At 41.7% G+C, this 12491-nt stretch overlaps 1 protein-coding gene across 1 annotated transcript in view; it reads right to left on the bottom strand.

Moving 5' to 3' along the window:
* The window catches only part of LOC147729493 (uncharacterized), a 2015126-nt gene that overhangs the window by 1105090 nt on the left and 897545 nt on the right, over positions 1-12491 (bottom strand). Inside the window, 1 exon segment of the mRNA XM_086954003.1 lies at positions 3606-3682. Coding sequence (XP_086810129.1) covers positions 3606-3682 — 77 coding nt within the window.

The raw sequence follows: 12491 nt of genomic DNA, 5'->3' as shown, positions 1-12491 counted from the left end.
TAATACCAATTACAAAGTAATTGAAATATTTTACAATTTTATAAAACATATTAATTAATCAATTAAAATTACAAATAAAAATTAACTAATACTAAAAGTTACCTACTAATACTAATTATTTACCAATTACCAATACATTAATTTACATTACAAAAATAAATAAAAATTAGACACAAACAATATTGAAAAAATGTAATTACTTACAATTAATTTACTTGCAAAGCTGTTCCCCTATATACACACAACCCACTACAGAAAATAATGTAATAAAAGTAACATATTTATCAATTAATCAATTACAATAAATTACAAATTATATTTTAATTAATTACCAATTAATAATTAATTAACAATTAATTCTAAATAAATAACAATAAATAAAATAACATATTTAATTAATTATAATTAAATTACTTCCCACCCTATACCCCTATAAACCCCCAAACCCCCGCTACAGAAAATAAATTACTAAAATTAACATATTTATCAATTAATCAATTAAAATTAATTACCAATTATATTTTTATTAATTGCCAAATTAACAATTAATTCTACATAAATAACAATAAATAAAATAACATATTTAATTAATTATAATTAAATTACTTCCCACCCTATTCCCCTATAAACCCACAACCCGCTACAGAATTATATTACACAAAAATTTAAAAATAATATTAACTTACCTTAAATTCGATTTTTTGTTGTCTATATTATGTCTAGTCGATATTATGTCCATTCTATATTTTTGATTCGATATTATGTCCATTCTGTTCGATATTAAAATTTTCTAGTCGATATTTTGGTAGTATATATTATGTCTAGTTGACTGCATGTATGAGTGACTGTATGGATGAATGAGTGGATGTGTGTGTAGACCTAGGAATTAGTGAGTGGGTATGTACTAACTGGTATTGTGTGTCTATGATTTCGAAAATGGTAGTCTGTATTTTAGAGTGGGGGTATCAAAGGTTATATTAGGGTATGAGGGTGTGCATCAGATTATCACGTGGATGATGTCATCAGTGATGTCACCAGTGATGTCAGTTGAGATGTCATCAATGATGTCACTGACCATATCATGAATGATGTTATATGTGATGTCATCAGCAGTGCATTGCGGGGGCGCAAATTGTAGGTAGCTCATTTCTCTGGTTTTGTATGAGTGAAATGTCCAACTAACTATAATGACCCTGAAACCTGTAGTTTTTTCAATTAATATATATATAACAACAAGGATTAAAAAGATTTGTCACAGGTAATAAAAGGTGGAAAATAAACAGTTATTGTGATTTTAAATATATAAGTTTGTCCCTGGGCGGTGAACTGGCCATTCATGCTTTATAACTATATTTTGTTTGTAATGAAACAGTAGTATTTTGATGGCTCACTGTTGTTTATGGGACTATTTCTTGAAGCATTGTATCTGCTATGAACATACATTTTACAAGTTTACAGTTTAGCTTAGTGTGTTGCTCATTCAGACTCGGAACCACTGCTTGTCTGCATGTTTGTATCGCAACTATTTATAATTATTGTTGCAGCAGTTTTTTGGGCGGTCTAGTAACTCTGGACAGGTGCATACAATGAGTAGTATAGTATTTTTGTAGTATTGGTTCAATTTTATAGGTACAAAGTCTGCAAGTTCTTTTTGGCAAAGACTGTTCCCATTTGGGAATTGAGGGCCCTAATTAGAAGTCGGTGGAGGGGAACACTTAATCACAAATGTGAAGGATATTCCGTCTACCATATTACGATCAAGTTCTATCCTACGAGGATCATAATACAGCAGACAGGGTATTCGTCAAGTTTGTAGCGGGGTATTCCCTCCGCCGAAATCGGAATCAGGCCCTAGGTCTTTTGTTGGCAAGCCACTTACATTTAACACATCACACATCAACTATGCCAACTCTCTTTACCTTGACATCCCGGCCCATCTCACCCACCGCCTCCAAATGGTTCAAAACCAGGCGGCTAGGCTGATTTTTCATGAAAACAAGAGTCAACATATCACCCCCCTTCTTAGGAAACTACACTGGCTCCCAGTATCCCAGAGATGCGCCTTCAAGGTAGGATGCATTATATTCAAATACCTGAACAGTAAGAACCCAAAATTCATTAACAGCTCGATCAACGGATACATTCCCACCGCAATCTACGATTCGCCCACATGCACCTCCTGACCAATTCCATCCTTTAGGCTAAAACGTGCTGAGGGGCTAGGTTTGCCATCCCAGGCGCAAACTCTGGAACTCCCTGCCACTTGAGATCAGATCCTGCACAAATCTCATGAGCTTCCGTAAACTTCTAAAAACGTGGCTATTCAAACAGGCAAACTAGTGACATCTTAGCCTAACCCTTCAGAGCAGCGCCAAGAAACCAACCTGGTGTGCGTGCGCTATACAAGTACATTTTAACATACCATAACATAACAAGACAGTCAGAGAAATAAGTGTTGAAACAGGCTTGCAAATTCCTTGAATTGGGATCTTTTTAATGGACAGAGTCCAATTCACAAAATAGGGGGGCTAGAAAGGTCAGTGAGGAATCTGCAGTTCAGCATCATCATAATACTTTATTTGATCTTAAAGAAAAAGATCATAAAAGCTCTATACATCATAATTAAAAAGAAAAGATACAATTCCAAAAGTTTTTTTCAACCTAAAATACAAGGAATTCCAAATGCATCATATTAGCCAAAGCAAAGGGTTATAAGTGTGAGGGAGCGATTGCGCTCTGCAATTTAGCTGGCAAGTAAATTGAACCAGACTCAAATGTTATGGTGCTAACAGTTAAGGGGTGACCCTCACAACCCCTTAATTAATATTTGACAGACAAAACATCACCATTAGAAACCAAGGACCTGTGCACACATAAAAATTAAACATATTATATGTCAGTTTACAGAACTGAAAGAAAAAACAGTTGACGCGTCTAATTCTTGTTGATTTAATGTTCAATTGACAAAACGCCAATCTCCAAATGGATCAAAGTCTGTTTAAATATCTGGAGAGTAATATTTCATTTTCTTTATACAGGCCCAGAGGAAACCTGCTACTACAAAACTAATAAGCGGATTACTAAGTTGTTTTAGAAATCTGAGCGCCACTGCATTTAGAAAGAGCCTTTAATAGAAAGAGCGTTACTGAAGGAAGGTAACCAATTCTTCTGATACAAATTTCTACTCTCAGATTCTCACCTCTTGAACAGATGCTGATGCAATACCTAATGAGAGGTGGATCAGTTGACTAGCTAAAACAAAATGTCACTTCTGGTGTGGGGCAGATCTGATGCTGCACCCCACAATGAATCCTACTAATGCACAAGAGAAATGCTGATCAAATTCTTTGGCACCTGGAAGAATTCACAGGATGAGAAATGTGTGTTTTGATACTGTTTCCACAGAGCATTACCAAAGGTAAGTAACTTGTTCCTCTGCCTTATTGACCCACAATATCCTATATATTTAATTCCACCAGTTTTCCTTTATGTTCTAAGCCTGTGCAAGTTGCTAGCTCTTCAAAACAGCAAATCTAACAACCTCCAAACACTTAAAATAAATTATATTGTCATTACGTGTGACCTACGAAATATATAGTACTTACCTGTATATTCATGTCTCAAGGCATGTCCAACCACGCCACAGAAAACTGGGCCATTTGTAACACCGATGGAAGCAACTCTAGAAAACAAGGAACATAATTATTTCTGTACCACAAACTCCTTCAAACAAGTATCTGAATAATAATTTCCTTAAGCTCTCACGCAATCACAGAAATATTGATCCAATCAATGACACTCACACCCAAACAAGCAACAACAAAAGTACTTGCTCATTCCATACATATTCACAGACACCACCTGACAAGTACCCATATACTTGATTAAACAAACACACAGCCACATACAAAAGAATTCGCAAATTGTCACATAAGCATGCAGAAATCAATTCCACAAGACCTCTATTTTAATCACATAAACATACATCCATGTATTCAGCCACACAGTCAATCAAGGACTTACATATACACTTAATAAAACAAGTTACTTACCTGTACATTGTAGTCCTCCAGTATTGATATATTTTACAGATTCATATGCTTGAATCTTCCCAGTCGTCATACTGGGAGTCCCAAGGTAACAGTAGAAATAGTAGTACTGAATACATTACCATAGACCCCAATAGAAAGAAAAATTCTATTGTGCACTCTCCCAAACTCATTTTATAACATCCAAAGTTCAGCCAATCACAGCACAGACCTCAGAGTAACCCTCTCCACAGAGCCACCACACCTCAGTTTTCAAGCTCAATTGTGCAAAAATATAATAAGGTACTCTGAGGCAAATTGGTGCGCCTTACCGGAGAGGAGGGTGAGTCGTATGTGAATCTATTAAAGATATCAATACTGGAGAACCACAGTGTACAGTTAAGTAACTTGTTTTTCCTCCAGTGTTCTATCTTTTATAGATTCACATGCATGAATCCGATTAAATAGCAGTACATCAATAAATAGAAGTAAAAATGAAAACAGGAAGGTGAACTATCCCACCATGACCTCACTATGGAATCTATGTATTAATGCAAATAATAATAATCAAATAGGAACACTCAAATAAATAAATAAATAAATAAACCAGGATGGCTATAAGCCGCCTACCTTAGGCAAAGATATGACAAAGTGCAGCCTGTCCTGTGGCTATATCTGCCTTTCTCCAACCATCCAGGCAGTAATGCTTTGTGAACGTGTGCATCCTCGCCCACTTTGCTGTCCTGCATATGTCAGGGAGAGATGCCCCAGCAAACAGGGCTGATGAAGTTGCCAGTTTTCTGATCGGATGAGCCTCCACCCTTGCAGGCAAAGGATGACCAGCCTTTTCATGGCAGAAGACAATTGTTGAAGTGTTGAAGTAAACCAGCGAGCAATATTGGCCCTAGTAAGGGGGAGTTCCTTCCTGGGAGCAGAGAATGAAATCAGTAGCTGAGAGGACTTCCGAAAAGTTCTTGTTCTTTGCAAGTAAAATTTCAAACAGAGTTTGATGTCCAGAAAATGGAGAGACTTTTCTGGCACCGAGGACGGATTTGGAAAAAATGTAGGCAAGATTATAGGCTCATTGAGATGATAAGAGGATAACACTTTGGGTATGAAGGAAGGATTTGTGCATAGAAGAACAAGTTACTTACCTTCAGTAACGCTTTTTCTGGTAGATACAATATCTGCCTGTGGATTTCTCACCTTGTGAATATCTCCTTGCGTCAGCAACATTCGGAAAATTCTTTTGTAGCTTCGCGCTGACGTGGACTTGGACGTCATAGAGGCACGGCATCGCACTCAACTCCGCTGACGTCACCGACGCCTACAATAGGCCCACCCCGGCATGATGGCATCAGTTCCGCCCTTTTTTCCGTGCCTTCGAGGCACAGGGACGGACCAATGACAGTAGATATATACACAGTAATCGTAACACAAATACCAAGATAAACACACACAGTGTGAAGCAAATGCAATAAAACATTTGAAATAAACAACCTCCAGAGAATAAAATAAATACATTACAAAGAAACACTGGCATAGAAGAGTGGACAATGGGGAGGGGGGTGGGTCAGTGAGGAATCTACAGGCAGATATTGTATCTACCAGAAAAAGCGTTACCAAAGGTAAGTAACTTGTTCTTCTGATAGATACATCTGCCGTGTGGATTCCTCACCATGTGAATAGAGTCCCACAGCAGTCCCCACTCCCGGAAGAGGGAGTCCACTCTTCTAAACCAGGAAATCCTGAAGGACAGAGCGTGCAAAGTGGCTGTCCCTCCTCACCTCGGTGTCCAGCAAGTAATGCTTTGCGAAAGTGTGGAGGGAAGACCAAGTTGCCGCCCTACAAATATCCACTACAGGAACACCACTAGACAAGGCAGAGGTCGAAGATTTAGCTCTTGTAGAATGAGCCCTTATACCCTCTGGAGGATCCTTACCGGCCAAAGAGTAGCAGATCTTTATACAGAGGACGATCCATCTTGACAAAGTTCTTTTATGGACCGCTCTTCCTTTTCTGCAGCCAGCAAACCCAATGAAGAGCTGGTCATCCAGACAACAATCTTTAGTCCTGTCCGGGTAAAAGGACACCGCCCTCTTGGGATCCAGGCGGTGTAATCTCTCCTCTTCCTTTGAAGGGTGAGGGGGAGGATAAAAGGTAGGGAGGGTAATGGATTGACCAAGGTGGAATTGAGTCACCACCTTTGGGAGAAAAGTAGCCCTGGTCCTAAGAACCATTCGATCAGCATGAATGGTCAAGAAAGGGGGCTTGGAACTAAGAGCTTGAAGCTCACTTACCCTCCTTGCTGAGGTTATTGCAATGAGGAAGACTGTCTTTAGAGTCAAGAGCCTCATAGGACATTTGTTAGGAGGCTCAAAGGGAGCTCCCATTAAAAAGATCAAGACAAGATTTAAGTCTCACTGAGGCACAATAAAAGGAGTAGGAGGGAACTTATTTGTGAGGCCTTTCAAAAACATCAAAACTACAGGAGATTTAAAAAGAGAAGGCTGGTCAGGCAAACAAAGAAAAGCCAATAGCGCAGAAAGATAGCCCTTAACTGTGGCAACAGCAAGTCCTTGCTGCGCCAGAGAGAATGTAAACTGAAGAACATCAGACAAATGGGCTCCCAATGGGTCAATAGATCTCTCCCCACCCCAAGTAACAAATTTTGACCATCTATATTAATAAATGGACTTGGTGGAGTCACGCCGGGCTGACAAGATGACATCCACCACGTCAGGCGGGAGAGAAAAGGAATTCAGGTTGCCCCATTCAATCTCCAGGCATGAAGGTGTAATGCGAAACAAAAGGGGATGATGGACGGAGCGTTTGAGCAAATCAAACACTCACCCCCAGTCAACTGATCTGGGTTTAATCCATCACCATTCTTTAGCTCACTCAGCCACCCCAGTTGAGACAGGTGTAATGTCTGGAGGTGGGGGTGTAGAACCTGCCCCTCCGTCTGCCCTGAGAGGGAGACGGAGCGGCGGGTGAGAGGAGAGGTGGAGAAGATCCGTATACCACACCCTTCTTGGCCAGTCCGGGGCGACCAATATGACTTGGGCCCGGTCTTGGCGAATCTTCCTCAGAACCCGAGGAATCAAGGGTATGGTGGGAAACGGGTAAAGGAGTTGATCTCCCCAACCCAACTGAAGCGCGTCCCCCAAGGCTCCTTGCATCGGATACTGGAGACTGCAGAAAGACAGGCAGTGAGCATTCTCGCGAGTTGCAAAAAGGTCCCCCCGAGGAGTCCCCCACATCCGAAAGATGTCGTGAACAACCTCCGGGTAAAGCCTCCACTCGTGGTCGGCTGAGAACTGCCGACTGAGACTGTCTGCACGAACGTTCAGAACTCCAGCCAGATGATTTGCCATCAGACAAATCTGATGGTCCTGAACCCAGAACCAGAGACGCAGAGCCTCTCTGCACGACACTGCGACCCCACACCTCCCTGCTTGTTGATGTACCACATCGCGGTAGTGTTGTCCGTCAGGACTTGAACCGACTGACCGCGAAGGGAAGGGAGGAAGGCCTTGAGCGCTACATGTATCGCCCGCAATTCTAGAAGGTTGATGTGAAACAACCTTTCCTCTGGAGATCAAAGACCCTTGACCTCCAGATCCCCCAGATGAGCACCCCACCCTAGAGTGGATGCATCCGTTATCACCGTGGCTACTGGAGGAGGCAACTGAAAAGGCTTCCCCTGAGACAGGTTGCCTTCCATGCCCCACCAAGACAAATCCGCCGCAGCTGAATGAAATGAAATGAAATGAAATCAAATGAATGAAATGAAAAAAGATTTATAAAGCGCATGGCTGCCCGGGAGCGTCCCAGCGCTGTGAGTGCAGTGGAAGTCTGAGGGGAAGCTCAGGGGGTTGAAGGGTGAATTTATGGCTTTTGTGGGAAGAGGTGTGTCTTCAAGAGTTTACGAAACTTCATGTAGGTCGGTTCGGATCGAAGACTAGCCGGCAAGGAATTCAACAAGGTTGCTGCAGTGACTGAAAAACGTCGCCCTCCAGTTCGGGCTTTCCTAACTCTGTGAACAGTGGCCAGGTTACCTTGAAATGAGTGCAGGGACCTAGTAGTTTTGTAGGGATAGAGCATTTTCCCAAGCATAGGGGTCCCTTTGCCCTGAAGGGATCTGTGGGTGATACACAGAGCCTTAAATGTAATCCTTTCCCGGATAGGCAGCCAATGAAGAGCTCTGAGTGCTGGTTTAGCCGATGTTCTCCGGGAGGTGCCTGTCAGCAGCCTAGATGCTGCGTTTTGGATGCGCTGAAGGATGTTAATGGTGGATTCTGGCGCGGCCATAAAAAGGGCGTTACTGTAGTCTAATCTAGATAGGATAAGACCCTGAATGAGCAACTTTCGGGATTGTGTCGGAAGTAGGGCGAGAATCTTCCGGGCTGAGCGGAGTAGGCCCACACAGGTGCCAGCAGTCTTTTTGGACTGTGTCTTAAGGGAGAGGTCTTGCTCCAGCCATACCCCTAGGCTTTTGAGTTCTTTCTTTGGTGGCGGGAGATCCCCTAGACACAAGGGCCATATGGCGGTGGGAAGGGATGTCATTCGCTGGCCCAGAAGCATGAGGTCCGTTTTTGTGCCATTTAATTTAAGTCACGAGTCGCACAACCAATTATAGATATCTGAGAGGCAGTTGTGCAGCTTTTTAAGGTTGTCCTTTTCCAGGGAGATTGAGACGACCAGTTGGGTGTCGTCAGCGTATGTGACAAACTTAATCCCAAAGGGAGTGACAACATCCTCCAGGGGGGCCATATAAATGTTAAATAAGGTAGGGCTCAATGAAGAGCCCTGCGGTACCCCACACTGGACGCATTCCCTTCCCACACCTGGAAGGTTCTGTCCTTCAGAAAGGATGTGAGCCATCGCAGTGCGGTGCTTCTCACCCCTACATTGAGAAGGCGCTGGACCAAGATCTTATGGTCTACAGTATCGAATGCAGCGCTTAGATCCAGGAGAATCAGCAAGGCTGATCCTCCCGAATCCAAGATGCACCTTGCTTCCTCGACTACTGTTAGAAGGGCGGTCTCGGTCCTCTGGCCCGGGCGGAACCCGGTTTGAGAGGGGCTGAGCAGTCCGTTGGTTTCTAAGAAGGCCGAGAGTTGTTGGTTTACAATTTTCTCTGCGATCTTACTAAGCCCTGGCAAGAGAGAAATTGGTCCGAGGTTTGCAAAGTCATGGGGATCAAGTTCTGGTTTCTTTAGCAGTGCTTTTACTACTGCCTGTTTCCAACCGGGGGGAACCACTCCTTGATCAAATGAAGCATTAATAAGGTCTGTGGCCAAAGGGGAGATTTATTTATTTATTTATTAAGAGTTTTGTATAGCGCGAACAAGACCCTTGGGTATCAGAGCGCTTCACATTCCATGAGGTAGTTATAGTCCTGCATTGTTATCATCTTTTTCACAGTATTATGAGGTAGGACATGAATGAAACAAAAGGCGATAATATCAATAAAATTTCTAAGATAATAAAAGCATATAGTATTATGAGGTAGGAACGTGAATGAAACAAGAGGCGATAATATCAATAGGATTTCTAAGATAATAATAGCATATAGTATGACATAAATGTTTTAGTAAATAATAGCTTATAATGTGAAAAGAGTCCATCGTTCCTAATGGACAATTTCCTATGCATGTTTCAGCTCCAGTCCTTACGCAAGAGTTCTGACTTCCCGTGTCTCGTCTATGGAAGGAATTTACTCATTAGGAAGATCTTCGTTTCCCTCTTAAAGGTTGCTGTATCTTCAATCTTTCTGATGTTTGAAGGAAGAGAATTCCAGATTCTAGGGGCTGCTCCTGAAAAAGCCCTGTCGTAAGTTTTCTTCTTCCGGAAGATGGCAGGTCTCAGCATTAGCTCATTAATGCTCCTTGTTGGTCTGTTACCTCCCGATAGCTTAATTTTCTGAGCTAGGTTTTTGGGTGTATTGTGGTGGAGCGCCTTATGTGTTATACATGCCATTTTTAGCTGGATTCTTGCTTCGAATGGTAGCCAGTTCAATGCCTTCAAGTGTGGCGATTTATGGTCAAATTTCCTTGAACCAGTGATCAGTTGTGCGGCTGCATTTAGACATGCTTTCAGGGGAGCTGTTGAAATTTTTGGTAGACCTGTTAGCGTTGTGCATCCATATTCAATCCTCGCGATAACTAGCGACTGAACTGCCAGCTTGAGGGCTGCTCTGGATAGGAATGGTTTCACTTTTCTGATGTAGTTCAGATGGTAGCGGGTGCTTTTTGCCATTGCGTTGATATGGGCTTTCATGTTTAGTTTCTCATCTAGAGTGATTCCTAGGGATTTCGCTGAACCAACTAGAGTGGGGGTGCAATTTAATGCTGTTATCATATTGGACCATTCCTTCACTTCTGTGTGTTTCTTTGGTGGAGATGTTAGCAAGAATTCAGTTTTCTGTGCGTTTAGTTTCAGATGGTTGATCAATAGCCATTGTAAAGTCAGTTCAAAGGTCTCATTCATTCTCATGAAGTCTTCCCTGGATGTGATCTTGAGATAAATCTGGGTATCGTCCGCGTACATGTGGTAGGAGATATTAGATTTTCGAAGGATTTCAGTGAGAGGTTTGATGTAAAGGTTGAACAGTGATGGAGATAAAGTAGAGCCTTGGGGGACTCCAATTGAGTTAGGGCATGCTGGTGAAAGTGTTTGATTGACCAGGAATCTTTGCGTTCTATTCTGCAGGAAAGATTCGAACCATTTTATCACATTTCCAGTTATTCCCATCCTATCATGAAGCCAGCTTAGTAATTTTTCATGACTTACTGTGTCGAATGCTGAAGATAGGTCCAGGAGGATAAGTAGACATGTTTGATTACTGTCTAGTGCCTGTAGTGCATCATCGATAATATGTAGGATCGCTGTTTCTGTGCTATGTCCTGTCCTGATTCCTGATTGGCAGTCGTCTAGTAGTGGGAATTTCGCGATGTGTTGACTTAGTTGATTTTGTACGCATTTCTCTATTGGTTTGGCAAGTATAGGGATGTTGGTCACCGGGCGAAAGTTATTTGGATCAGCTGGGTCCGCCGTTGGTTTTTTGATGATAGGGACGACTTGACCTGTTTTTAGGCAGTCTGGAAGTATCCCTTGTGATAGGGAGGCGTTTATTATTTTCGTCCATATGGGAATCACAATATGGCTTATGTCTCTGACGCATTTAGCGGGTAGAGAATCACTATAGTGGTTGTTGGGTTTGATGTCTAATAGTGTTTTGGCTATGGTACTTTGATCCAGTGGTTTGAAGTTTACCCATTGAGCCTTGTTTTTTGTCCTATCGTGGGCGTATTCTACGGTGCTGTTGAGGTTTTGTCTGTCCATATTGCCAATGTTATCAGCCTCTTTCCCGAGCTCTCTTTCTAGTTTGTTGGCCTTGTCTGTGAAAAAAGTTGCGAATTCTTCACAGCTTATTTGCGTTGTTGTGGTTTCATGCTCGTTTTTAGCTAATTTATTGGATTGCTGTTTCAGTATCTCAAATAATTTCCGTGGTCTATTTTTGGCGTTATCTAGCTCAGATCTGATATATTCTTTTTTGGAGTGTAGTATTTTTTTGTTATATTCGCATCTAGTTCTTCTAAGTGATTTCAGTTCGGGCGATGTTGGGTGTTGTCTCCATCTTCTTTCCGCTAGTCTTAGCTTCCTCCTTTCTTCATTTAGAGTCTCACTGAACCATGGGTTTTTTATCTTCTCTGTGACTCTTTTCAGTTTCAGAGGCATTGTGTTGTTGACTATATTCGTTACTGTTTCCGTGTAGTGTCCAGTAAGTTCCTCCACACTTTGCAAGTTGTTCGGTGGAATCAGTTTTTTCTCACAGCTTTCCACTAATAATGTTATATTCGGATCTCTAGTATCTCGCAGCCATTTCTTGTGTCTCTTAGGTTGTATCGTCTTGTTCTTTTTCATATTGTTTATCAGGAAAGTTATGGCATGGTGATCTGACCAGTCGCATGGTTCAATTGCTATAATTGAGGTATTGTTAGTTTTTGATATTATCCAATCCAGCGTGGCTTCTTTTTCATGTGTTGGCTCTGTGCAGACTTGGTTAAGATTTAACTCCGTTGGGAGGTCTTTCAGAGCGTTGACTTGTTTGTCTTGGCTGTCATTCCAGTGTAAGTTAAAGTCTCCCAGGAGAATGTTATTGTTTTTAGAATTGGAGTCGGTGGTGATGATTTCCATTAAATTGTCTATGAAGGTAGTATTATTGCCTGGCGGGTGATAGAATGCATGTAGATTACAAATTTGATTATCTGCTGATCTAATCTTGAGATTTAGGTGTTCACAGATTTCGAGCTGTTTTGATGGCACATGTTTGACTTCTATTTCCGATCGGTAAATGCAGGCAACCCCACCCCCTGTCTTTTTTTGTCTATCGAGTCTCACAATATTATACTGTGGAGGTACTAGTAGGTCCATACTAGGAGACGAGGAATCCGA

The sequence above is a fragment of the Lissotriton vulgaris genome, chromosome 2_1 (genome assembly GCF_964263255.1).
Source record: "Lissotriton vulgaris chromosome 2_1, aLisVul1.2, whole genome shotgun sequence".
Lineage (NCBI taxonomy): Eukaryota > Metazoa > Chordata > Amphibia > Caudata > Salamandridae > Lissotriton > Lissotriton vulgaris.
The sequence above is the reverse complement of the archived record's forward strand: the minus strand, read 5'-3'. Positions and strand labels throughout refer to the sequence as shown.